This window comes from Podarcis liolepis (genome assembly GCF_965112155.1).
Source record: "Podarcis liolepis genome assembly, chromosome: 1".
Taxonomy (NCBI): domain Eukaryota; kingdom Metazoa; phylum Chordata; class Lepidosauria; order Squamata; family Lacertidae; genus Podarcis; species Podarcis liolepis.
The window spans coordinates 123,332,417-123,360,211 of record NC_139554.1 but is presented as its reverse complement, the minus strand read 5'-3'; the positions used below and the strand labels follow the sequence as shown (position 1 = coordinate 123,360,211).

General features: G+C 45.9%; 1 protein-coding gene across 1 annotated transcript in view; it reads left to right on the top strand.

Moving 5' to 3' along the window:
• The window catches only part of DNAH7 (dynein axonemal heavy chain 7), a 155,582-nt gene that overhangs the window by 112,778 nt on the left and 15,009 nt on the right, over positions 1–27,795 (top strand). The window contains exons 49-56 of the mRNA XM_083467323.1: positions 515–648; positions 3,154–3,489; positions 7,513–7,639; positions 9,736–9,930; positions 11,878–11,970; positions 20,325–20,501; positions 25,168–25,329; positions 26,080–26,280. Coding sequence (XP_083323449.1) covers positions 515–648; positions 3,154–3,489; positions 7,513–7,639; positions 9,736–9,930; positions 11,878–11,970; positions 20,325–20,501; positions 25,168–25,329; positions 26,080–26,280 — 1,425 coding nt within the window. The remainder of the gene's footprint in view (positions 1–514; positions 649–3,153; positions 3,490–7,512; positions 7,640–9,735; positions 9,931–11,877; positions 11,971–20,324; positions 20,502–25,167; positions 25,330–26,079; positions 26,281–27,795) is intronic.

The window sequence follows — 27,795 nt, the reverse complement described above, 5'->3', positions numbered from 1 at the left end:
GGTGCCTTGTGAGACCTCGGAACCTGACTTCCGGTGGCTCCCATAACCTGGGCACCCATAACCCGGGGCCCAAGTCGGTGCCCTGATTGCTAGCCAGCATGGCCTGTGGTCAAGGATGATGGGAGTTGTAGTTCAAGAACATTTGTGGACTCAAGGTTGTGAGAGGCTGGTCTTAATCCTTGGAGCAAAAATAACAGTGTTTTACTCCTTTCACTCAGTGAAAACTGGCAGATGTTTCCCGTAGAAGGTGTATCACTGCTTATACACCATATATTTAAAGCACACACCCCTGGAAGAATATTGGGAACTGTAGTTTGCTAAGGGTGATTATAGTGCTGTGAGGGGGGAACTCTGGTTTCTGGGATTATTTTGGTGTGTGTGTGTGCTTTAAATGTGTATTAAATTTATGGTTTGCACACAGCCTACATTTCAGGGGCTTTAGATTAGCATTGGGTTATGGCTTACCTAGCCCTGTTTCGATTTGGTTTTTAATTCTTTTTTTAAAAAATCGCAGGTAACATTATTAAACTTCATGATAACGCCAGAGGGGATGCAAGATCAGCTTCTCGGGATTGTTGTTGCAAGGGAGAGACCTGATCTCGAAGAAGAAAAGCAAGCCCTGATATTGCAAGGAGCTGAAAACAAAAGGTATCGAAATCTTCCTAGTTAGAAAACTTGTTTGAGCAGAAGGGATGAGAGGAGAGAAGTGGCTAATGTTGAATATGAAGGCACCGAACCGTGGATCCTCTTAGTTAAAGCTGTTGCCAAAGTTATTTGCAGAATACGGCTTATGCTTTCTTGCAGAAAGACTACAGACGCGTGGCCTTTTTTATGGCTGTGAAATGGGTGTGCCACCACTATCTTGTGATGAAATTGATGCTGCTTTTAAAAAATGTTTTGTTTAGGCAAGTCTACCCAGACATGTAAATTGATTAGAACTTCTTGTGTTTTTTTTGCAGTGTTGATTTTATCTGTATTTTAATTTATTCTGTCTCCTTGGTTTTTTAAAGTCTGTTGATCTTAAGAATATTTTATATATATATAGAGAGAGAGAGAGAGAGAGAGAGAGAGTGAGTATGTGTGTGTGTGTGTGTGTGTGTGTGTTTAAACCACTGCTTTTTTCTGGGGGTACGCATGGGTACGCATACGCCTAAACATTTTGTGAATCTTTGTACTTTTGTCCATTTACTGTATTTATTTTTTGCGATTTGAACTATAAAATGGTGATTTTCTTGAGTCAAAATGAGAGTAACCCTAAATGTGTGTTTTTTTAAAAAAAATCAATGGTTTAAAATAATAATAATAATAATAATAATAATAATAATAATAATAATAATAATAGATAGATTGTCTGTCTGTCTGACAGACAAACACACACACACACACAGAATTGTCTGTGAACAAAGAGAGTTTTGGAAAGTATTCCCCATTTTCCTTTGCCTCCCCTCAGGACAAAATAAAGAAAAGGGGATCTATTTATGCCCCCTGGTAAAACTGAGGGGAGGGAACAGGATCCTTTTTCCTTTTATTTTTGGGAGAAAATAAGAAAAAATGTTGCCTGGAGCAAATGGAATTCTGGTTTGTCTATTGGGGCTCTTTTTAGCCTGTTCTTAATACAGTAGTTTTAAATGACAATTTATCTGATGATTTGGGGGGGAGGGTTGTGGAATAATAGTCCAGAAGACATTCCTCCCGAAATAAGAAAATGCAATCCACTCAGCATCCAAAGACACTTCTTAAAAATTAATCTCTATAATTAAAGAATAAACCTACGATTAAGTACTTGTCTGCCCCTATCAGCAGACTAACGATGACTTGTGTTAGGCCAAACTAGACATTTGATAGTATTCAGCTTAGTTGTTGCACATGTAGAATGAGGGCCACTCATGTAGCAAGACTTCTCCCACTCGGCTGCAAGCTCAGGAGAGTTGAGGGAACCCCCAAAACAAGTTTAGAGGAGGTGTGGATGGTGAGGGGGGGGGAAGGCCTTGTCAGGAGCTTGTTCTACACTTGAGTAGGACCCTGGCAGAGACACATGCCCAACTGGTATGTTGTCTCTCTCCTGGTCTTTGTTCGGGAGCTTCAAAAGCTTTCTTCTGCCCAAACATCGCAGCGACCGATGCCAACAGACATTGGCACACTTAGGGATGCGTAACAGACCTCAGCAGCTCAGCATTTTGGCTAATCTACCTTATTTACATATAAACACACACGGAGCACTGCAACATGGCTCCCTCTCTCTCTAGCATCAGAGAGCAAAGAGAAAAATGAACAAAGGACAATAGTCCCACTTCATGGAACACAGTAACACAAACATCCTATCTCCATCACTTCCCACTTTGTGGAGTAAAAACGTATACCGTCATATGATAGACAACTATCCCATGACTGCAATCATGGAGCAGGAGTTCTAACAAGCCTAATTCTACACGCCAGGGGTGCCAACTTGAATAAAATATTTGGGGGGGGGGGAGTAAGCCACACCCCGCATAATCAATCACATGACATGCTGCATGCACACCATTTGAATGGCAATGCCCTTCCATCAACTTTGGGGGGAGCCCGGCCCCCTCAAATATTTTAGAGGGGAACTAGCGGTACCAGAGATCAGGGATGATAGGATGTGTAGTTCAAAAGCAGCTGGAGACCCAAGTTTGGGAAACATTGTCTTAGACTGAGACAAAAATCATTTGAGATCATTTTAAGTGACTATTGAAAGCTCATTAGAAACCCTCACAATATAAAAACTCCTCATATATTTTATAAATTTATCCCACTGTGTTTTTTTAATCAATTTAGTTACAGTCGTACCTTGGATCCCGAACGCCTTGCGAGTCGAAACTTTTGGCTCCCGAACGCCGCAAACCCGGAAGTGATTGTTCCGGTTTGCGAACGTTCTTTGGAACCCAAAAGTCCAATGGGGCTTCTGCAGCTTCTGATTGGCTGCAGGAGCTTCCTGCAGCCAATCAGAAGCCACACTTTGGTTTCCGAATATTTTGGAAGTCAAATGAACATCCAGAGCAGATTCTGTTCGACTTCCAAGGTACGACTCTATTTGCTTCCGTAATTGCATCTAATCCTCTTTTTTTTTTAAATTCGCGGACTTGGTCATTTGTTACTTTCGTAACAGAATAATTTGGGGTTTTATTACAGACAGCTGAAAGAAATAGAGGACAAAATTTTAGAAGTTCTTTCATCTTCTGAAGGAAATATTTTAGAGGATGAAACTGCTATCAAGATATTGTCTTCTTCTAAGGCTTTGGCTAATGAAATTTCCGAGAAGCAAGCTATAGCGGAAGAAACCGAAAAGAAGATAGATGCCACTCGAATGGGCTACCGCCCCATTGCAGTTCATTCGTCGATTCTGTTTTTTTCGATTGCTGATCTTGCCAATATTGAACCCATGTACCAGTATTCCCTAACCTGGTTCATCAACCTTTTCATCATGTCCATAGATAATTCTGTGAAGTCAGAAATTTTACAAGACAGGTATGTGAAATCCTTGTATGCTTTAATTTTACCTTTCACGTTTATTCAGGCTCTGGCACAACCTTATTACTTATTAGCTGCAGGCAATGAAGTCTTATCTTACCTTGAAAAAATCAGGATACAATCCAAAAATTAAGCATGCCCATTGATTTCAGGGGAATGAGCATGTGCTTAACTTTTCCACTGAAAACAGTGGGATTTAGAAGTTTGTTTATTGCTGTATTGTAGATGGAAACAGCTGTTGTAGACAAACCTAACATTCATGGAAATTCAAAGTACTGGGGACAAAATATTCAGTGTTTTGAAAGAACTAAGATGCTCCCCCTTAAAGAACCATGCAAGAACATTACCTGGTACTTCCTAGGTAACAAGTCTATGGAAGTGACTGGGAAACTCGTAATCTTTAAAACAGAATAATGCCCCACACAGTTTTCTCCCTTTATTAAATTCAGTATATTCAATAAATGTCAAAGCAGGCCTTAAACAACAAAGCTTGAGGAAACTGGGCAAGGCTAGCTTGACTAATTTTGGTACCTTCAGTTAATTTTACATTGCATTTAAGTTGACTTCACGGGAAACTCATTTAAGAAATAATGCGCTGTGCAGATTGAGTTCAGTGTCAGATTTTATGTGATATTCATTTATAGCTTGAGAACGATAAATAAGAAACGAGAGCTCAGAAGTCTCAGTTTGCAGCTTCCCCCACGTTGTGCTTTCTGGGTGCTTTGCTTGTTTTATGCCCTGTTGTTTTGCCAGCCCTTTGGAGCGCCATCATTTAACATTTTGCTCTGCTGACACTTGAGGTGGGCCAGCTGTGCTGCTGGTGACAGCAGCGAGATAAGGGTGCTGTTGTCACAATCAGGGACACTGCTTGGGTTGTTTTGCAAAGGCACAGAGGGATTTCCAAGGATGCGGTAACAGGAGAAGAATGCACACACCTGTCTTCAGATGACGGTTGCACAACCCTTTTGGCGATGCTCTACATGTCATTTCCAGAATACGAGATAGCATCCTTCTATAATAATAATAATAATTTAATATTTGTACCCCGCCCATCTGGCTGGGTTTCCCCAGCCACTCTGGGCGGCTTCCATAGAAACCAAAAAACACTAAAATATCATACATTAAAAACTTCCCTGAACAGGGCTGCCTTAAGATGTCTTCTGAATGTCAGGTAGTTGTTTATCGTTTTGACATCTGAAGGGAGGGCGCTCCACAGGGCGGGTGCCACTACCGAAAAGGCCCTGTGCCTGGTTCCCTGTAGCTTTGCTTCTCGCAATGAGGGAACCGCCAGAAGGCCCTCGGCGCTGGACCTCAGCGTCCGGGCAGAACGATGGGGGTGGAGACGCTCCTTCAGGTATACTGGGCCGAGGCCGTTTAGGGCTTTAAAGGTCAATACCAGCACTTTGAATTGTGCTCGGAAACGTACTGGGAGCCAATGTAGGTCTTTCAAGACCGGTGTTATGTGGTCTCGGCGGCCGCCCCCAGTCACCAGTCTAGCTGCCGCATTCTGGATTAGCTGTAGTTTCCGAGTCACCTTCAAAGGTAGCCCCACGTAGAGCGCATTGCAGTAGTCCAAGCGGGAGATAACTAGAGCATGCACCACTCTGGCGAGACAGTCTGCGGGCAGGTAGGGTCTCAGCCTGCGTACCAGGTGGAGTTGGTAGACAGCTGCCCTGGATACAGAATTGACCTGCGCCTCCATGGACAGCTGTGAGTCCAAAATGACTCCCAGGCTACGCACCTGGTCCTTCAGGGGCACAGTTACCCTATTCAGGACCAGGGAGTCCTCCACACCAGCCCTCCCCCTGTCCCCCAAAAACAGTACTTCTGTCTTGTCAGGATTCAACCTCAATCCATTAGCCGCCATCCATCCTCCAACCGCCTCCAGGCACTCACACAGGACCTTTACCGCCTTCACTGGTTCTGATTTGAAAGAGAGGTAGAGCTGGGTATCATCTGCATATTGATGGACACCCAGTCCAAACTCCCTGATGATCTCTCCCAGCGGCTTCATATAGATGTTAAAAAGCATGGGGGAGAGGACGGAACCCTGAGGCACCCCACAAGTGAGGGCCCAAGGGTCTGAACACTCATCCCCCCACCACCACTTTCTGAACACGGCCCAGGAGGAAGGAGCGAAACCACTGTATAACAGTGCCCCCAGCTCCCAACCCCTCTAGACGGTCCAGAAGGATGTTATGGTCGATTGTATCAAAGGCCACTGAGAGATCCAGCAGAACTAGGAAACAACTTCTCCTGCTCATTGCAGTAAATACCCATCTATGGAGGCAGGGGCGGAGGAAAGGTGGAGGTAGTGGGGGTGAACAGCCTGGGATGTCTTCGCTGGGGGGGTGACATTTGGTGCACCGCCTGCCTGTGACTCCCAAGCCTACCCCAAGCTGTCGGGGGAAGGGGAGCTGCGCCGCTTTGCCGGCAGCATTCCCTCCTTCCCCCTTCGTTTGGCCAGCTTGGGGGAGGCTTGGGAATTGTGGGCAGGCGGCGCACCAAATGTCCGCCATTGGCATATCGCTCTGCCCCGTGGGCAGCTCACTCCACCCCTGGCTGCAGGGCGCACACGCCACTCCATGCGCCTGGGAAGGCACCCTCTGTGCCCCGCGCCCCTCGGGATCACGCCCGCCCTGGGCAGTGTGGGCATATGCTTCGCTGCTGTATGGAAAGAGAAGGAGATGGTGGTGGAGATGTATGCCTTGGGGTAATTTGGTCCTTAGTCAACTGAAGTGGGCAGCTAGGTGGGTTCAGGCAAGAATATAGGATTGACCCTTGTTCTTCTAGGTGTGCCATAACACACTCCTTCTGACTTTGCCCCTTCTGATGGCCATGTCTTGGGTTGGCTACTGATTCCCTCAGGAGGTGGTGGACTCTCCCTCCTTGGAGGTTTTTAAGCAGAGGTTAGATGGCCATCTGACACGGGTGGCGCTGTGGGTTAAACCACAGAGCCTAGGACTTGCTGATCAGAAGGCTGGCGGTTCGAATCCCTGCAACGGGGTGAGCTCCCGTTGCTCGGTCCCTGCTCCTGCCAACCTAGCAGTTCGAAAGCATGTCAAAGTGCAAGTAGATAAAGAGGTACCGCTCCGGTGGGAAGGTAAACGGCGTTTCCGGGCGCTGCTCTGGTTCAACAGAAGTGGCTTAGTCATGCTGGCCACATGACCCGGAAGCTGTACACCGGCTCCCTCGGCCAATAAAGCGAGATGAGCGCCGCAACTCTAGAGTCGGCCACAACTGGACCTAATGGTCTTGGGTCCCTTTATCTTTACCTAGATGGCCATCTGTCATAGATGCTTTAGTTGAGATTGCTGCATTGCAGGGGGCTGGGCTGGAGGACTCTCAAAGTCCCTTCTAACTCTACCATTCTGCGAATAGCTCAAAGACCGAGTTCCAGTTCCAGAATCCTCCTTTGATGCCCTCTCTGGGTTACAGTCCTGACCTTAAGTCTTCCTGAACCTTCAGACATGGACATGATTACACTAGTTGACTATGCTCACTCTGCCTCCACATACCAATGATTCAGGGGTTATTTGTGAAATGTCTTACATAAAGAATGCTCTGTGGCTCTTAGCAACATAACGCAAGCAGTGGATCTCGCAGGAGCAAGAATTTGCTGGGTGTGTGTAGCCCTATGCAGGCTGGATAGAGAGGAAGCTTACAGTTGTGAAGTAGGGAAAAGGGGATGTGAGACAAAAGGGCATGCATACGACCTTCTGATGTGTAAAGAATACAGCTTTTACTATGCTGCATTTCCTTGTGTGTCAGAAAGAGGCCAAACGCTGCTTGTATTTCATGCCTAATGCACTCTGCGAAGCCTTTGCAAGTGGCTGACAAGTGGTGTTGTGTTTTGCGTTAGTCAGGAGGCAAGGCTAAAACAGGCTGCCTACAAAATCCACCAGCAGCACATCCGTAGCTGAAATCTAAGCGGTTTGTAATTGAGTTTATTCAGTGGCTGGTTGTAAAGTGAGATTCATTTGGCTTTCCCCAACCTTCCCTTTTCTCTCTCTCTTGCAGGCTGAGGATCCTCAAAGACCATTTCACTTACTCCCTCTATGTCAACATCTGCCGTTCTCTCTTTGAAAAGGACAAGCTACTCTTCTCCTTCTGCCTAAACGTGAACCTCTTGAAGCATGATAAATTGGTTAGTGCTGCTAGGCAAATGACTCTGTATGGTGCCCCACATATAAATCTGCTAATCTGCTGGCGAGTCCACAGATGCCTCTCCCATTCTGTTCCATCTCTTCTCCTTCGCGGGAACATCCTACCAACATCACCATGTGGTCAGATCTGGTGGCCTGGAGGCAAGTGGGCCGCCAAGCGGACAATTGAGGTTGGGCAGCTCAATGCGATTGTTCAGACCAGGGCCAGACCCATGTTTGAGGGGCATGGTCTTTCCTGAAGCTGGTGGGATTGGGATCAGCTTGTCCTCTGGACAACAGGAAGTGGACAGGGACTCCTGGGGTGTAATCCTTCTTCCTTTATACCTTTTAAAATTGTTCTCTGGCTGTGATATGGTACATAGCCCTGTGGTCATGTACTTGTTGGTTCCTGGTATAGCATCCATCTTTCCTGCTGTTTACATATATAGGGTTTGGCAGCTTTTCCCAGTTGGCTCTGGGACAGCTGGAGGGAGAGCCAAGCAGTAACCTAGTAGCTTACGCTAGGGGAGGCCTTACGGGATAGTGACTGCCATCCTGCCATTGCAGGTTGAAATATACTCAGAGTCGAGAGTGGATTTCATGCTCTTTATTCAGCTCGTAGTGGTGAGGAGGAATGGAAGTTCCCCCAGAATCTCTGCTTTATATACATTATTTACACAATGGGCCCCATGTGATTGGCTAATTCCAGGATTCACCTGTAGGCCAGTCAGGTTGCGGATTCACTTCCACCTGGAGCTGGATTGGGTGGCTCCTGTGGACCAATCAGACTGCTGCATTCTGGATCCTGTGGTTCTAGGACCAATCAGACTGCTGGATTCTGAATCCTATTGTTCCAGGACCAATCAGACTGCTGCATTGTGGATCCTATTCAACTCAGTACATAATACAGGTTTTCAAGCCATTGCAGAGCTGATCCACAAAGTTAGCATGGCAGAAATATTCGTGTTCAGGAGGCTGTTGGTTTTTTTTAGCAGGAACTTGGGGAAACTGAGTTCCTTTACCTTTTTAAAAAATAAAAAATAATTCTGTTTTTGTCTGGTGGAGCTGGAATGGATACACACCCAATGCCTGAGCCAAAAATCCACCTATATCTGCAATCAGTAAAGTTGTGGCCGTTTCTAATACAGATCATTTGCTTGAGTTTATTAATCACATCTTACCTTTAGCCACTGCCTGGGGTGGGGGCACTGCGACTGGGCCCACAACAAACAAACAAACTTCATGGTGTGTGTCCCCCACCCCAGAAAAACAGCACTGGGTGACTTGGTAAATGTCAGCTCCAAACTTTGGGTGGCAACACGCATTGCATTGCTGCCATTCCCATTGTCTGATCCCTTGCCCTCCTGTCTCCCCTTCCCGAACCCAATTGGCTACATTGCCCAGGAGGAAGTCAAGGAGTAAAGGCTGCTACGCCGCTGTGGCGATCACACAGGGTCCCCGGACGTATGACGGTCTATTGATCCCCGTGCCACCACTGTGATCGCTTCCCCGCTGCCACCAACCCGTTTCTCTCGGGTGCACACCGAGTCCAGACAGTTGTTAACATTAAAACAAATAATCAAGTTTATTTTATAAGCATGAACAAGGTTATGGTTTCAGATCATTTTTCTTGACAGTTTCTTAATCTTAGTTTCTTTACCGGCCTATACCTTCCTAATAACTTCTGATTATCCCAACTGTCTATCTGACTCCTCCTAACAGTTTCGCTCACTCTCACACATCAAAACTAAACCAGCCCACAGACTTATCCTCCCTCTTCCTTCTCCAACTCACAACTCTAACTCCTCCCCTTGGGTTCCCACTGGCCAATCATTTCACACTCATTTAACCCTTTCCTTATGACCCGCCTAGGAGGGCAAACGCCACAGCTGCCTCATCGCTTCCAGGTTTGCAGAGGGCAAGAGTACAGGCAGCAGTCCAAACAGGAAAGTGAAGTTACAGGGGGCTCTGAGGGTCAACAGAGGGCCCCTTACTGGTGATGTGGCTCTCATGGCATGGGTGTCCCTGATGCCGACCTGTTCGCTCAAGTTCCCAAGTCCTTAACACTGTGTGTTCATTTTGTCGTAATTCGCTGCAGATTGATGAGTCGGAGTGGAAGTTTTTGCTCACGGGAGGCATCGGCCTGGACAATCCCTACTCCAACCCTTGCCCTTGGCTCCCCACGAAATCATGGGATGAAGTCTGCCGCCTTGACGACTTGCCAGCCTTCAGAAGCATCCGGAAGGAATTCATGCGCTTGAAGGACGGGTGGAAAAACGTCTATGACAGTTTGGTTTGTTTCCCATCTTCACTCATCCCTTCTTTCTAGCTGCTCAGAACAAATATTCACTGCGCCCTCAGTGTTGTTGTTGTTGTTGTTGTTGTTGTTGTTGTTGTTGTATATTCTGTTAAAGGAAGATGTAGCTTCTGAGATAACCAGGAATGCGGGGATGAGCAGTTTGCAAGTTTCGGAAGCAGATGGGTTTAGATGATACACCTTGGAGGCAAACGAACATTACTACAAGTAATATTGTTTCCTTTTAAAAAAACGTTCCTTCAGAAATGTACATTCCAGTAATTTTTTCTTTTTCTTTTTCTGCATTCAATTGTATTGGTATGAATCTGGGGGGGCGGGCGCAGGGGGCAGGTTCTCCTAAAAATATTGAGTACCAGATTCTCCACTACCCCCTAATTCCTAGAATTAGAATGTAGGCTTGAAGTCTTCACCCAGGTACAAGGGAGCTTAACTATGTAAAAAAGTAGGGTGAATCGGTTTCTTGGCCAAGAATTGCCTAGGGTGAAGAGTTGAATCTGGCCTTGATCAAAATGTACATACCACTTGATGGCGTGCAGTTTACAGAAATAATAAAACGTTGAAATTCCCTATACAGTGGTACCTCGGGTTACATACACTTCAGGTTACAGTCTCCGGTAACCCAGAAATATTACCTTGGGTTAAGAACTTTGCTTCAGGATGAGAACAGAAATTGTGCTCCGGCGGCGCGGCGGCAGCAGGAGGCCCCATTAGCTAAAGTGGTGCTTCAGGTTAAGAACAGTTTCAGGTTGAGAATGGACCTCCGGAACGAATCTTTCGCTCTATAACATGCACCCGACCATAACACGCATGTAGTTTTTAGAGGAGGAAAATCCGTAGGCATGCAACCTGTAGGCATTTCCTCCATAACACGCACAGACATTTCCCCTTACTTTCTAGGAGGAAAAAAGTGAGTGTTATGGTGCAAAAAATACGGCAAGTACTTAACCCGAGGTACCACTGTATCAGACAGTTGAAAAGAATTCAGAAGTTAATTAAGGTCAACAGTGAAGATTGCAACACATGAAGTTTCTACATGTGCTGGGCCAACTTGCCTCTACAAAAACGCTTTCAGCAGTGCAGTGGGGTTTTTTGCCTGGTGTGTGGGTGCTACAGTGCTAAAAGATTGGTTTCTTACAAGTGCAGAACAAGGATTACCGGGCACTAGTAACAGTCCCAGTTCCGCAGATGGAAGTGGCTAAAGGGGTGTAAGCTTGGAGTAAGGCAGTAAACTGGACTCAAGCTGTTACACCTTCAGCTTGGTCAGGTAGCAAATCGTCAGCCAGTGCAGATCTGTAGGAAGAGGTGCCATATTCTATCAGGGTCTCTCTCCTTTCAGCAGCCGGGCTGCAGCTGTCAGGGACCGTGCTGAGGAGGGCTGCACTGAGGAAGGATGGTGGGAGCCACCCCCTCCTCCTGATTTGGATCCTGAATCTTCCCAGGAGCAGGAGGACAGTATAGATTTGGAACAGTGGTTTGCAGAGGGACATAGTTCAGAAGGTAGAAGCTGGGAAGTACTGGATGGGGAACAGCTAGGAGAAGAAGCACTGGGAGAGAGAGGGTTAACAGATTCATGGTCTCTGGATAGCATTCCTCCTCTCAGCCCAAGGTCAAGAAGAGCTGAGAAAGTGGCAGAACAGAAAGCACAGAGGGTACAAACTCAGATTACAATATGTAGGAGTGTTGTGGATTAATAGGGACGGAAGGTGGTGTAAGCCTTAATTGGGAGCACCGCCATTTCTAGGAGATGGGTTCTCTGTTCTCTCGCTGTGATTATTAAAGTTTCTAACTGGTAAGAAGACTCCTTTTCCTTTGTTCTGCTTATCTACTGCCACGGGGGAAGGAAGCCTGACAGCAGAATTCTGTACTAACTGGAGCTTTCAAGGACAGGGGAAGCCAATCATAGTGTTTTTGTTTCGCTTGCAGGAACCTCATCACGAGACATTTCCTGAAGAGTGGCAAGACAAAATGGGGGAGTTCCAAAGGATGCTCATCATTCGATGCTTAAGACCTGACAAAGTAAGTGCGGTCAACTCATGTGCCAGGACACTGGTGCAGGCAGAGTTTCGAAGGTCCTGTTGCATGTATGACACAAGCGTGTTAGTTTAATCTTCCTTCAGATAGGCTTTCCATATTTCAAGAAGGAAAACATCCGGACACAAAAGGTTGTTGAGCTTTCTTGGGGGAAATTTCAAAAAATCCGGACATTTTGTCGATTTCCCGAAATTCTCCCCCAGACGCTAATTCCGTCATTGGAATCCCGGGAAGATCCGGATGCATGGCAACCCCACCTTGGGTTGCGATATTGTGATGCACACACACATGCACACAGTTGTCTGGTTGCCTCCTCTGTTGTAGCCTGCGCTAAAATGTGGTCCACTATAGCGAGTTCTGCCGTAGTTTTTAGACAAAAGGTGTGGGGGGGGCAGGGGTAATGAACACTAAGTTTGCCAGGTTCTTCTTGCTTAAAAAGTACCAAACTGGCAGGGTTAAATCCATTCCCTTTTCAATCTTTTGTCTGTTTGGCTGGCACCTCCATTATAAACTTTTAGGTACCAGGCAAAAATGTTCCATAATAATAATAATAATAATAATAATAATAATAATAATAATAATAATAATATATTATTTATACCCCGCCCATCTGGCTGGGTTTCCCCAGCCACTCTGGGTGGCTTCCAACAAAACACTAAAATACAATAACCTATTAAACATTAAAAGTTTCCCTAAACAGGGCTGCCTTTAGATGTCTTCTAAAAGTTTGGTAGTTATTTTTCTCTTTGACATCTGGTGGGAGGGCGTTCCACAGGGCAGGTGCCATTACCGAGAAGGCCCTCTGCCTGGTTCCCTGTAACTTGGCTTCTCGCAGTGAGGGAACCGACAGAAGGCCCTCGGCGCTGGACCTCAGTGTCCGGGTAGAACGATGGAGGTGGAGACGCTCCTTCAGGTATACTGGGCCGAGGCCGTTTAGGACTTTAAAGGTCAGCACCAACACTTTGAATTGTGCTCGGAAGCTTACTGGGAGCCAGGCCTTTAGCTGATTGACATCCAATGCCCTCTTAAAATGTGTTGGGGAGAGAGGGGTTATTGGGTTGTTCTTGTTTTTATTACGTGATTTTATTTTGTGAAAGTAATGTGTATGGGTTGCTCGTGCGTAAGTTGCCGCCTCTCCAGGCTTTGTTGCCTTGCTAAACCTTTCAGTCTGGGCAGCCCTTCACTTTGTGGCTGCCTCAGTCGCTAGCAGAATCCGTCAGTGGGCGTTTCTTAAATCTTTTCCAACATAAAAGTTGTTTGACACCCAGTCTCCTCCTACTCTCTCTGCGCGGAAGTCTTCTGCGCAGGGTGGGCGTGGGTAGCAGAGGACTGGTGTCCGGTGAAGAGACCTGGAGCCCTCTCACCGATTCCCCCATCAGCCCCTCTATATCCCTGGTGTTGCGCTGATTTGCTTCCCCATCTGCGGAGCTGCCTCTCTCCCTGCTGGGCCCTGCTCCAGCATCATTTGAGAGCCTTCCCTCCGCCTCTAGCTCCGATGTCAGTTCCCTGACAGTGAACCACCCTGAGACCTGTGGGTATAGGGCGGTATACAAAATTAATTAACAACAATACCTTCCAGAGGTCCATTCCCTTTCCCACCTCATTTCAAAATTACGGAAGCTGACTTTAGTGTGCGGTGTTGTCTGAAATGTCATATTCTGAGATACTGCTGCCTCACCCTTACAAATCAGTGTGCGGCAAATGGTCTTCTGATTTATTTTTCTGTTTCGTACAACTTGAAGGTTAGTCTTGCAATACACTAAAAATAGAAACTACATAACATGATTACAGCAGTGAAAGTGGGCAGCCTGCCAGCTGCGCTTAAGTAAGGCCTCAGGTATGTAGGAGCACCGGAATTCATATGCTGCATTTGATCTGCAGGAGCAAAGTTAGCAAAGCTTTGGACCGTTGGCAGTGAGAGATGACCTGGTGAAATCAACAGGCAAAACTAACTTAGGTCCATTAATTTCAGTGGGTCTCCTCTGAGTAGCACATAGCTGGATGCCACACTTTATTGCCCTCCACTCTGAAGGGATATCTGCTGCACTGTAAGGACGAAAAGAAAGTGACGTAAGATTCGTTAGTTTGCTTGGCATTGCCTTATCCCCCAATACAGCAAGTTCACCCATGGTATAAAAGGTAAAGGGTAAAGGGACGTCTGACCATTAGGTCCAGTCGTGACCGACTCTGGGGTTGCGGCGCTCATTTCGCTTTATTGGCCGAGGGAGCCGGCGTACAGCTTCCGGGTCATGTGGCCAGCATGACTAAGCCGCTTCTGGCGAACCAGAGCAGCGCATGAAAACGCCGTTTACCTTCCTGCTGGAGCGGTACCTATTTATCTACTTGTGCTTTGACGTGCTTTTGAACTGCTAGGTTGTCAGGAGCAGGTACCGAGCAACGGGAGCTCACCCCGTCGCGGGGATTTGAACCGCCAACCTTCTGATTGGCAAGTCCTAGGCTCTGTGGTTTAACCCACAGCGCCACCCGCGTCCCACACTGATGGTATACAAGCTCACAAATGACAGGAATAGCACAGCCATGCCAGAAGAAGATGGGCTTGCATATTGCGCTATTAGCGCTGCAACTGGGGCAGTATGTCAGTGTGCAGAAGTGGTCAATTTAGGTGTCATTGTGAAAAATGGAAAGACCCACAGTTCTATGAAAAAGTATTTAACAATGCCCTCCTTACACCTTCCATAAGTAAAAAAAAAAATACCCCTGCTTTTCACTTACTGGTTTCATTACATAAGATGCAGTACTGACAGATCCCCAAGCCATACAGTGGTACCTCGGGTTAAGTATTTAATTTGTTCCGGAGGTCTGTACTTAACCTGAAACTGCTCTTAACCTGAAGCACCAATTTAGCTAATGGGGTCTCCTGCTGCCGCCGCGCCGCCAGAGCACGATTTCTGTTCTCAACCTGAAGCAAAGTTCTTAACCTGAAGCACTATTTCTGGGTTAGCGGAGTCTGTAACCTGAAGCGTATGTAACCCGAGGTACCACTGTATTGTTCACCCGAGAGCCTCTCTCAGGTATACACTACAGTCCTTGCATTGCTGTCAATACAGCAGCCTCCCTTTGTCTTCGTGGTGGCCCATTTTCTTTCTGTTTGGTGGTTGGCATATCGTTCTCTGTTGCAACGGGAGCCAGACACTGCTCCTGGGTCGGCTTCTCGGATTTTGGGGCATACTGGTATTTGTCCACAAAATGGTCCACGAGACGCTACCTGGTTGCTGCCACTTCTTTCTCATAGGCATTTATTACACTTTGCCCAGTTTTGCTCTGGAGAAGCAAGGGGGTAGATTTTATTGAGTTGACATTTTTGAAGTTAAATACCGCAAGCGGCTGCTTTAGATATTGCGAGTTACGGCAAGGAGCCTGGAACTGCCGATGCCACATGCTCACTCTCCCCCTGCGTGGGGTGGTTGCATCTGAAAACGGGGACTTCTGACACGCTGCCCAGAGCAATGTGCACACAACTGCTACAAAAGGGGCACCTTGCACACCTCTGGGGGGGTGATAAGGGGCACTAGAGAAGTGGTACAGGGAAAGCACGCCAGTGCAAGTAGATAAATAGGTACCACTAGAGAAGTGGTACAGGGAAAGCACACCAGTGCAAGTAGATAAATAGGTACCACTAGAGAAGTGGTACAGGGAATCAAAAGCATGAAGTGCAGATGGCAAACATTTTGTGCACATGTGATTGACATGCGACCGCCAATGCGCAGGTCATTTTGGACCTCGAAGGGGGCAGGTTTATGTACATTCCACCAATGCCTGCAGGGGCCAGGATAGGAACTCCCCTGCAAAATGTTGCTGCCTGTTACTTCAGACCAGTTGTTCCAGTGGCAAGATTTTCTCCAACCCTTTTCTACTTGAGTTAGGGTCAGAGCTCTTTACCGCTGAATCAGAGCCAATGGCAATCTGCTGAAGACCTGAATTGCTGTTTGCCACACCTCAGCCTTAAGAAGCGGCGTCTTCTCCTACAATACCTAATAAAAAGACTTAAGGCTTTTTAAACAAAGGTTACTCTAAACATTTTTTTCATTTCAATATAAATCATTTCCCCATTTTTTTACATTTCCACCACTTTTGATTGAATGTACCCTCTGTTTCTTTACATTTCCCTCCCCCTCTTTCTTTTTTCTTTTTCCTTCCTCCTCCTGTGATGAGGCTGCATTTTAATATTTTAATGCTTCAATATTTTAATGTTGTATTTTATTCTTGTTTAAAAGTTGTATTGATTCAACTTGTTTTTATTATTGCTTGTTAGCCGCCCTGAGCCCAGCCTTGGCTGGGGAGGGCGGGGTATAAATAATAAGAATAAGAATAAGAATAAGAATAAGATCTTCCTCTATATATTTTTGCTAATTTAACCAGGGTTAGATACCACCGGTACATCATTTCCATATCCTTCTCTTTCAGTAGAGTACATACAGTAAATTTCATATCTGACTTCCAAAGCTTTTCCCAATCTGTCATTGATATATATTATGTCCCACATCTTTTGCCCATTTTTATCATAACATGTTTGACCTGTTCCTCTTTGGTGTCCCACCCCAAGGGCAGATGGTACGTTTTTGACAGTAACCCGCTTGGGATTTCAAATAGTTTCCACCTTGGGCAATTGCTAGGCCAGAGAACCCCTTTGGGTCTTTCTTACCAGGGATCATGATCTGGCTCCCAAGCCTCCAACGCTATTAAGCAGAAGAAACACTGTGCCAGGTCAGGTTCATTTACCGTATTTTTCGCTCCATAGGGCGCACCAGACCATAGGGCGCACCTAGTTTTTAGAGGGGGAAATCAAGGGAAAAAAATCTTATTCCCCCCCAGCCCCAAAGAGCAGCTTGGCTTATGCCATAGCCGCACGCAGCCCCTCCGGCAGGGAGAGGCTGCGCAGGGCTAAAGAAGCCATAGCCGCATGCAGCCTCTCCCTGCTGGAGGGGCTGCACGTGGCTATCCCTGAAGCCTTCCGAGTGCAGCGCAAGTTCCCGCTGCGCTCCTCGGGCTTCGGGTTCCTTTTGCTGAAGCCGGGAGAGCACGACTCTCCTGGCTTCAGTGAAAGGAACCTGAAGCCTCCAGAACGCAGTGGGAACTCGCGCTGTGCTCCGAAAGCTTCAGGGGGCAATCCCTGATGCCTGGAGAGCGAGAGGGGCCGGTGCGCACCAACCCCTCTCGCTCTCCAGGCTTCAGGGAAAGCAACGCGAAGCCTCCGGAGCACGGAGGGAGCGCTCCCTCTGCGCTTTGGAGGCTTCGCGTTGCTATCGCTGAAGCCAAGGAGCCTGCATTCGCTCCATAGGACGCACACACATTTCCCCTTAATTTTTGGAGGGGGAAAAGTGTATCCTATAGAGCGAAAAATACGGTACTCCTGGACAATGGAGAAAGCCAGCCCTGGCTATCTGAATGAGGAGAGCAGAACAGCATGTTGAAGACATTGGCGGGGAAGCCAAGCGCAAGTCCTTTCCATAAAACCCCCCTCTTTGTCTCTTCTCTATACCCCTCCCTGCCCCCCGGGATCCTGTTTTTAGGGAAAGAGGGAAGCTTTTTCAGTCTTTATGGTTCGACATCCAGGAGGCAAATACCTTGCCAATCTACTTCAAGTCACCCAAAGATCCAGCAGCAGATCCCCATTTATCTTCTGCCCACTCCTGACCTATAGGGTTCGTAATAGCTAGAAAATAAAACCTCTAGGATTTGTAATAGCTACAAGATAAAACCGCAGTATGATGCAGGATTTGGGGCAGGCGGGCGAGCAACAGAGCGTAGCTTAAATCCTCTTCATCCTTAATCTGCAAGGATACTGTCAAAAGAGACAAGCAAAAATGCTATTGAGATGAGAAGAGAATTTTCTCTTTGGGGACTTAAGTACTTTTGCTCACTTAAAAAAGAAGAAGCTTAAAACATTATTTAGGTTATAGTTTTATGCATACTTAGGTGGAGTAAGTCCTACTAAACTCGGTAGCACTTACTGTGAATATGCATATTTGACCTGCAAGATGGTTTTCTTATTTGTTAATTCAGTAGATTTACGTTTTCAGGAGTACGCTTGCAGTTCTGTTTAAAAGGCCAGGATCGTGGAAAGGTTCTCAAGCGATTCTCATACTTGTGCATCTCTCTAAATTCAAGCAGGCACTTGGAGTTTGAGTTCATCTCGCTCAGAACAGCCTCCATTTCAGAAACCAATTCTGTGACTTCTTAGCAGTGTTCCTCTGGCATGACTTACCTCTTTATACATAAGGTTTGACATTAAGCTGCATTAAGCTGACTTGGTTGGTCTCACCTGTGAACATCAACATAAATGAGAGAGGAGGAATTGCACCCAAAACAAAATGCATTTGACAAAAGAGGAAAACTGTGGCCAAAAATTAAGAAAGATAGCCCAGTAGCCAAGCCCTGTTTGGTTTGTTCTGTCCAAATACTTTTATTTTAAATATTTCCACTCTGCTTTTCATCCCAAAGAAAAGGCTCAGAGTGACTTAGCATGATAAATAATAGGTAAAAAAGGTAAAGGTAAAGGACGCCTGGACGGTTAATTCCAGTCAGAGGCGACTATGGGGTTGTGGCGCTCCTCACTTTACAGGCTGAGGGAGCCAGTGTTTGTCCACAGACAGCTTTCCGGGTCATGTGGCCAGCATGACTAAACCACTACTGGTGCATGGAGGATCATGACGAGTGCCAGAATGCATGGAAATGCCATTTACCTTCCTGCCGCAGCAGTACGTATTTATCTACTTGCACTGGTGTGCTTTAGAATTCCTAGGTTGGCAGGAGCTGGGACAGAGCAATGGGAGCTCACCCCATCGTGGAAATTCAAATCGCTGACCTTTGGATTGGCAAGCCCAAGAGGCTCGGTGGTTTAGACCACAGTGCCACAATAAAACACACACACACACCACACAAAAGGAAAATGGCTTGCTGGGAGAAGGGGGGAAACCCCTCAGGCACTAGTTTTCAGTTACAAGGTTTTCATAAGTTTTATTTCTGGTGGGAAGGCTGAAAGCAAGCTCACTACAACTGTTCTTTCTTTGGCTGATTATTTTTATATTGTGAAATAATTCATGGTCCTGAAGGCATCACTGTTTAGAGAAGTTTTTAATGTTTGATGGGCAGGGTATAAATCATAAATCATCATCATCATCACACTATATTCATAGTGCTGCTACTGTGTTGTTTTATAGTGGGTTTTGTTTTAAAAGACCCTTGAGTTTTGGGTGGCCATCCAGCTGTCCAGTTGACCTCAGTGTGAGTCCACTTAGCAAAATCCCTATATAAGTGGCCTATAGGGTGTAGCTCAAATTAAATTCTACTCTGTTCAGTGAGGCTTACTGTTAAAGCATTGGTGAGATGGACTGTAAACAGTTTACCTAGAACCAAGTCTCATTGACTTTCAGCAGGGCCCACTTTCTGATAAGCAGGCTTGATACTGCAGACAGACGGACAGACAGACAGACAGACACACACACACACACACACACACACACACACACACCAGTTTCCTGGGGGGACCAGGCCTGCACACAGCTTTTGCAGGATTGATGAATCATGGTTTCAGAGATGGCCTTGTGGATGAACTTGGACTGTGCTAGAATGACAGAGTGCTTTAATCCACTTTAACTGAGGAAACTTAATTTTCAGCGTGTGCTTGAATACCTCCTGCAAAATACTGACAGTCTAGAGCAGGGGTCAGCAAACTTTTTCGGCAGCGGGCTGGTCCACTGTCTCTCAGACCTTGTGGGGGGGGGGGGGCCAGATATATTTTGAAGGGAAAAAATGAAAAAATTCCTAGGCCCCACAAATAACCCAGAGATGCATTTTAAATAAAAGCACACTTTCTACTCCTTTAAAAACACCAGGCAGGTCCTGCAAATAACCCAGAGGTGCATTTTAAATAAAAGGACACATTCTACTCATGTAAAAACACGCTGATTCCCAGACCATCCGCGGGCCGGATTGAGAAGGCGATTGGGTCGGATCTGGCCCCCTGGTCTTAGTTTGCCTACCCATGATCTAGAAGCCTCCTTGGAAGTTTACAGAATGGTGCATCTCTGTCTTCCGCCTTGCTATTTTATTCCTTTTCCAATGTGCAACATCAACTTCTTTTCTTTATTTGTTAACGTTCCTAAAAGGGTGTAAAGAGATCGGTATCTCGTCATTTCTACACATGACTGACGTATGTTTGTATTAAACGGCTGGCTTTGAATGATCATCGCTGGAGAGTTCGTTACGAATGCATGGGCTTATTTTGCCTCTCATCTTAAAACTTATCGTTGCTTAAAACCGTATCTTTGAATTTAAAGGTGACCTCGTTTCCTTTCCCTCTTACTTGATTTTTTCAGATTATTCCAATGGTGCAGGAGTTTATCAGTGGAAACCTGGGGCGTATGTTTATCGAACCACCTCCTTTCGACTTGTCCAAGGCATTTGGTGACAGTCATTGCTGTGCTCCGCTGATTTTTGTGTTGTCTCCTGGTGCAGACCCCATGGCCGCTCTTCTCAAGTTTGCAGATGATCAGGTGCGTTGAGGACCATTACAACGGCACTCTTTGTGCAAGGTTTTAAAGCGGGGGTCTACTCTTTCTCTTCTTTTTTTTTTAAAAAAAATATTTAATTCTATCAATAGAAATTTACAGTCAAAAAAGTTGTATGATCATTTTGTGAGATTCTCTGAATCTCGTGACTCCCCCCCCATCCCCTACATAGGTCCTTATTACAATAATTAAAACTACATATCAATACGTTCTCCACTATTTTCATTTTTCCAAATTGTCCATAATCTTCGTTACTTTACATGTGATTCTTATAGTCCAGCTACAGTTTTGATTTGCTTACAATGGTCTCCTAAGTAAATTATAAATTTCCCCCATTCCTATTTAAAGTCCTTGTCTTCTTGGTTCCTGAGTCTCCCAGTTAGGTTTGCCATTTTGGCATAGTCTAGCAGTTTGGATTGCCTCGGTGTTGTTGCTTCTTTCCATTTTAGTAGCATCCGTGCAGCTGTTGTTGTGTACATGAAACGTCTTTTCTGGTCTTTTGGAATCTCGGTACCTGTAATTCCTAATAAAAAAAGCTTCTGGTTTTTTAGTAAAAGTTATTTTAAACATTTTTTAAAATTCATTGCATACCATTTCCCAAAATCCTTTTGTTGTCTTACATGTCCACCACATATGAAAAAGGTACCATCCTTTTCCTTACATTTCCAACAAATATTTCATAGAATCATAGAATCATAGAGTTGGAATAGACCACAAGGGCCATCGAGTCCAACCCCCTGCCAAGCAGGAAACACCTTCAGAGCACTCCTGACATATGGTTGTCAAGCCTCTGCTTAAAGACCTCCAAAGAAGGAGACTCCACCACACTCCTTGGCAGCAAATTCCACTGTCGAACAGCTCTTACTGTCAGGAAGTTCTTCCTAATGTTTAGGTGGAATCTTCTTTCTTGTAGTTTGGATCCATTGCTCCGTGTCCGCTTCTCTGGAACTTGTTCTATACATTTTTGATAATTTAGTAGGAGTGAAGTACCATCAACACATCATTTTCATGTTATTTTCTTTCAGCGTACAACATGCTGTAAATTTTAAATCTATTTTCCAAAGACTTTCCCAATCTGCCATTTGTATATTATATCCCAAGTCCTTAGTCCAGTTTATCATAACCGATTTAACCTGTTCATCATACCCTTTCTCAGTCATTGTTCATGGGCCTCCTTCCCCATTGTAGTGCATTATGGAAGCTCCATGTGTGTGTTGGAGCACGTGTCCAGAGGAGGGCAACCAAAATGGTCAAAGGCCTGGAAACGATGCCTTATGAGGAACGGCTAAGGGAGCTGGGCATGTTTAGCCTGGAGAAGAGGAGGTTAAGGGGTGATATGATAGCCATGTTCAAATATATAAAAGGATGTCACATAGAGGAGGGAGAAAGGTTGTTTTCTGCTGCTCCAGAGAAGCGGACACGGAGCAATTGATCCAAACTACAAGAAAGAAGATTCCACCTAAACATTAGGAAGAACTTCCTGACAGTAAGAGCTGTTTGACAGTGGAATTTGCTGCCAAGGAGTGTGGTGGAGTCTCCTACTTTGGAGGTCTTTAAGCAGAGGCTAGACAACCATATGTCAGGAGTGCTCTGATGGTGTTTCCTGCTTGGCAGGGGGTTGGACTCGATGGCCCTTGTGGTCTCTTCCAACTCTATGATTCTATGATTCTATGATTCTATGAATATGAAACCAACTGCTGGAAGGGAAAGGCTTTGCTACTCTGGATCTCACACGTAGGCGTAATGACTCATTATGGGCTTAAACGTCTGCAGAGTTATCGATCTTCTCTTTCATATGTATTCAGGCCAAGTACACAGCCCCTTGCTTATCTCCAAATGTCAGGGTAGTTTTGCCTGTAATCGTTAATCTCCCTAGACTTGGGCTCACCCAGGTAGACACCCAAATAGACGCACTTGGTGGATGTGCATTGAGTCCTAATGAGTGTTACATCACTCGCTGCAGTAGATAGGCATCTCCTTGTACTTATGTGGATCTGCCGTGGGAGTGTCGATAATCACAGTGGCAGAACTGTTTTTCAGGTTTGCACACCTCGCTCTCTGCAGGGTGGTGCTCTACTTTTGATGGCCTCATATCATGCCACCTCAGTGCCCTCCCTTATCTCGCTTCCATTTTTGTTTCCTGGGGAAGAAACCAGGAGCCCGTCACGCATACCGGCTTTCCATATCAAATGTACAATTGTCCCCGTTCCACCTTTGTTATTTTATAAATGAATCGGAATCAGAAGAATCTTTATTTGCATCAGCCACTAGCCGTAGCAATAAAATAGAATGTACTGAAGATAGGGGTAAAAACTTAACTATAGAAACCTAAACTATAAAAACTTAACTAGAGAAACCAGTAGGAGAACACTTCAATCTCCCAGGACATTCTATACAAGATCTCAAAGTAGCTGTTTTACTACAAAGGAATTTCAGAAATAGACTGGAAAGAGAAGCTGCTGAATTGCAACTCATTACCAAACTTAAAACCATGGAGAGACCTGGTTTGAACAAAGACATTGGATTCTTATCTCATTATACATGACTAAGCCATTTCTCACCTTCTCACCCCTTGCCTTTTCCTGTAAGACCTATTGCAGTCGTTAAGAGTCGTCAACAGGCTCATCTCAGCTATCTGCCAATCACCCATTCCCACCACCCTCCTGAGTAATACCCCTCCCCACCTTCTCACTATATAGAAGGATCTGGCAACTTCTGTTTCAGTGTATCTGAAGAAGTGTGCATGCACACGAAAGCTCATACCAAGAACTAACTTAGTTGGTCTTTAAGGTGCTACTGGAAGGAATTTTTTTATTTTAACTATAGAAAATAATTTTGGGGGGTTTCAGCAGGGGTGTCCAACAGGTCGATTGCGATCTACTGGTAGATCCCTGGGAGGTTTTGGTAGATCGCAGTCGATCGCAGGGTCCCTTTCCTTATTGTTGGTAAAATAGAATCCGGCCTCTCCCCCTTGCCCTGCCCTGCAGAACGGCAGATGGAGTACAGTCATACCTCGGGTTGAAGTAGCTTCGGGATGAATGTTTTCGGGTTGCACTCCGGGGTGACCTGGAAGTAACGGAGCGCATTACTTCCAGGTTTTGCTGCTTGTGCATGCACGGACACTCAAAATGATGTCACACGCATGCGCGGTAGCGACGAAACGCGATCTGCGCACGTGCAGATGCGTCTTACGTTTACTTCAGGATGCGAACGGGGCTCCGGAATGGATCCCATTCGTATCCAGAGGTACCACTGTATACTCATTGAGGCTGTTTGTTTCCCCCCAAAAACCGTGCTGTCCTCCTCCCTAAAAAAATCAGAACTTTGCCCTGAACCTCTAACGGGGGTGTCCTTTTCCCCTTAAAAAAAGCTCAACAGCTTTGCCTTGAACCCCAAAAAGATCGCTGCCAGTAGATCATGGCCAGTTTTTAATTCTGTGAGTAGAATTACCCCTGGTTTACATCAATAATCAAATAATAGATATTATTCTAATTGCCCCTGCTAAAAAACCTTGCAGTTTTTGCTGTCGCCTGATCATCTTGATCTGCTAAAAGAAAGGACCCAGTAGCAATGGTTGAGCGACCTGGTATGGAGAATAATAAAGGGGTAATAATAACCTCACTCCTCAAATCTTTATAAAGAGTGCAAGCCAGAAGCACTGACTCAATACTGCCATCTCCACAGGGACATAACTGTTTTCCCTGTGGATTTATTATTATTATTTTGTTATGCTATGAATGCATTTCTTAACTGACACGGAGAAATTAGGTTTTATTGTGTTGTTGTTGTTTGAATGGCAAGGAGGGGAGTGCGAGCAGCTCATGGGATGGGGGCCTGCCCCTCTTCTGCCCCTCACAATGCTCTAGCCATGAGCATTTCACAGAAATGGTCCCTCTGCGGACGGCATATTAGAAGAACTGGCCTTGTTTGTGCTGAGGGGTGTGTTCCTTTCAGCAGAGCTAAGCCTCCCCCAGGTGAAAGAAAACTACTGCTGAGGGTGAGGCTTTTGCTATGAAAGGTTCACGTTGGGTGGAAAGGAGTTGGAGAATCTTATCAGCAACCCCGACAACTCAATAAACAAAAGGAAATCAGAGAGACTTTCATGTGACGTTTGCTGATGTCGGCTGCATTTGATTAATGTGGAGCCTTCTCCTTGACGGGCTGACATCACTTTGTTCAGCGATACTGTTATGTACTGAGTTGAATAGGATCCAAAATGCAGCAGTCTGATTGGTCCTAGAACAATAGGATCTACAAATGCAGCAGTCTGATTGGTCCTAGAACAATAGGATTCAGAATGCAGCAGTCTGATTGGTCCTAGAACAATGCAGCAGTATGATTGGTCTGCAGGAGCCACCCAATCCAGCTCCAGATGGAAGTGAATCCACAACCTGATTGGCCTACAGGAGAATTCCGGAATTAGCCAATCACGTGCAGCCCATTGTGTAAATAATGTATATAAAGCAGATACTTTGGGGGAAATTCCATTCCTTCTTACCACTATGAGCTGAATAAAGAGCATGAAATCCACTCTCGATTCTGAGTATATTTCAGATACTCTCTTCAGCAGCTGTGGAATTGTAGCCGTTCTTGTGTTACGGCGACATTATTATTCGCTGCCCCTCACTCACTGAACGTTTTGTATGTGCAGGGCTTCGGGGCTTCGAAGTTGACCTCTTTGTCGCTGGGCCAAGGCCAAGGCCCTATCGCCATGCGCATGATCGAGAAGGCGGTGAAGGAAGGAACATGGGCAGTCCTGCAGAACTGCCACCTGGCAACCTCGTGGATGCCGACCCTGGAAAAAGTCTGCGAGGTAGCAAATGCTGTCAGTAGTCACTATGACACCTGATGTTGTCCTTTCAGTACCAATGGGATGCTAGGGCTCCAGGGTTCCTGCAGGAACTTCTCCTGGGGGCAGGCAGGCAAGGGAGGGAGCAGGCCGGTTTGTCACATAGAAAAATAAATAAACAAACGAGAATGGTGCTTGCCTGTTTTGCCACATATCTTACGTTCTACAAATACTGGAAACTTACTTTTTGATTTCAGGCGAAAGCTGGGAATCTGGGGTCTGTGGTTCACTTGGGGAGGGGGTATTTGCCATTCCAAATATTCACTTATAGAGGTGTGCATGTGAAGACACACGAGCACACATGCACACACACTTTTGGGGTATGCAAGGATGTGCTGGTTCACTTCAATAGAGGTAGCAAACTCTTGCCTGCAAATGAACCTAAGTGCTGGTTCATCCCCTCTCTTGGGACAAATTGGGCAGCCATGTTATGCTGGGGAGCTCCACATCCACAATAGAGTGCCTGTGTCTGGAATGGGAGACCCAGCTTAGAGAACCGTTTGACCCAAGAAGAGATTCCAAACGTGTTGAAATCAAAACGAGCTTAGCACAATCATTGATCAAGAGGTTTCGCAATTTCCCTTTGTAAAACTCACGCGGAGGCCGAGGTGTGTTTGAAAGATGCAGAGGCCTTTGCGAGAAAGGTTTTGACGCACCTGAAACCTCAGCTTCCATCCTCACCGAGTCCTTACACAGAATATTTTCCCCTTCTAGGAACTAAATCCGGACACAACGCACCCTGATTTCCGTCTTTGGCTCACGAGTTACCCATCACCCAACTTCCCTGTGTCTGTGCTTCAGAATGGAGTGAAAATGACCAACGAGGCCCCCAAAGGCTTGCGGGCGAATGTGATCCGTTCCTATCTGATGGACCCCATCTCCGACCCAGAGTTTTTTAACAGCTGCAAAAGGCCTGTTAGTACCTTCCTTATTCGCCTGGTTTCCTCCTCGTCGTCGTAAAGCAGCTGAAACAGACCCTGGCGGTTGTATTTTGTGTTTGCTGGTTTAAAACCCGCCGAGCGAAATAGCCCTCCTTCTTCTGCACTGAAGTCGGCAGTTGATTACCAGCTCCCGCGATGCAGTAATAGAGGGTTTTATTAAAATTTTATTTTTATTTTACCGCCAAGCTTCATTCCGTCTCCGCCAAGCTTTGGCGGTGGTGCCATTAATAATATAGCTTCCCATTTAAAAAGTCGGGAGGAAGTAGTTTTCGTGGCACAAATCTGCAAGGCAGGGGAGAAATTCCTGTTGCAAAAGAATAGCTGAGCCGTGCACTGCTGAGAATCAAATCTTTAATCGCAGGCATTAAAATGCTGGCTCCATAGAACCGGGGGAGCTAAAATGGCCGTATGGGTTGATGGATGGCGCTCATAAACACTTCCTTTAGAATAACAGCTCAAACCAGGGAGCCACCTGCTGTTTTCATAATTAGGTTTCGGAGAGCGGATGTGCTTGACCCAAGATAATTTCCATGATAGGTGTCGTAATTAAGAACTGGAGACGGTTGTGCTTAAACCGAGGCTATGATCCTTTTCTGCTTTCCTGGCAATTAAAAAAAACAAATCCCTAAAACTTTTTAGATGGGGGCGGGGACCTCACCCAGATCGTTGCTTTTGAACAGGAAAAGATGCAGGAAAGGAGGAGCAAGATGGCGTTCTAGCATGGTAACGTTGTTGTGCCATAGTTGGTCAAAAAGGAAGACATTGTGTGGCATTTTCCAAAGCCCCAAAGCTTTTATTTGAGCCCAGTCTGTCTCTGATACCATCCGATGGCCTGCTGCAATTCACAAAGTATCCTGGGAGATGTGGATTGAATGGTTGGCTTAAATGTCCTGTGGCTCTGCTTTCTTCTGGGCAGATTTTAGGGGCAGCTGTAGGCACCCTTTCTTGGTAGCCAGTGGCATGCAATGAATTTTATTTTTTTTTTGTAGGGGAACAGTTAGGTCCAGAGGCAAGGGCGATTGGGGCAGGCGGACAGCAGCAATGTTGTGCATGTGATGTTGTGTGTGTGAGCATTGTGCCTCCTTCCCTAAACCAAACAGGGGCTTCCTAGGCTTTGGGAACTAGGCACCAGGTCTCTGACAGGAGGCTGGAGCCCTCCTTTCTCCTTCCCAAAGCTGGATGGACATTGAGAAGGTGGTGGGAGGGCTCTTGGACCCCGTCAGAGCACTGTGCCTCCCTCCCTAAACAGGGCAGAAACTTCCCGGGCTTTGGTGCCAGGGAAACATTTAGGGGACTAGCCTGGTCCCCCTAGCACATCACTGTTGGAAACTATCTTTGAGAAATGGTGCTGAAGATGTAGATCAGTTTGACCGCTGCACAAACTAGGATGTTGGGGCTGCCTATTTGCTATGTGAAATGCTGGTTAATATATTTTGCATTTGCTTTATTTCTGTACAACGTCATAAAGATGCTCAGACTACCCAAGGCA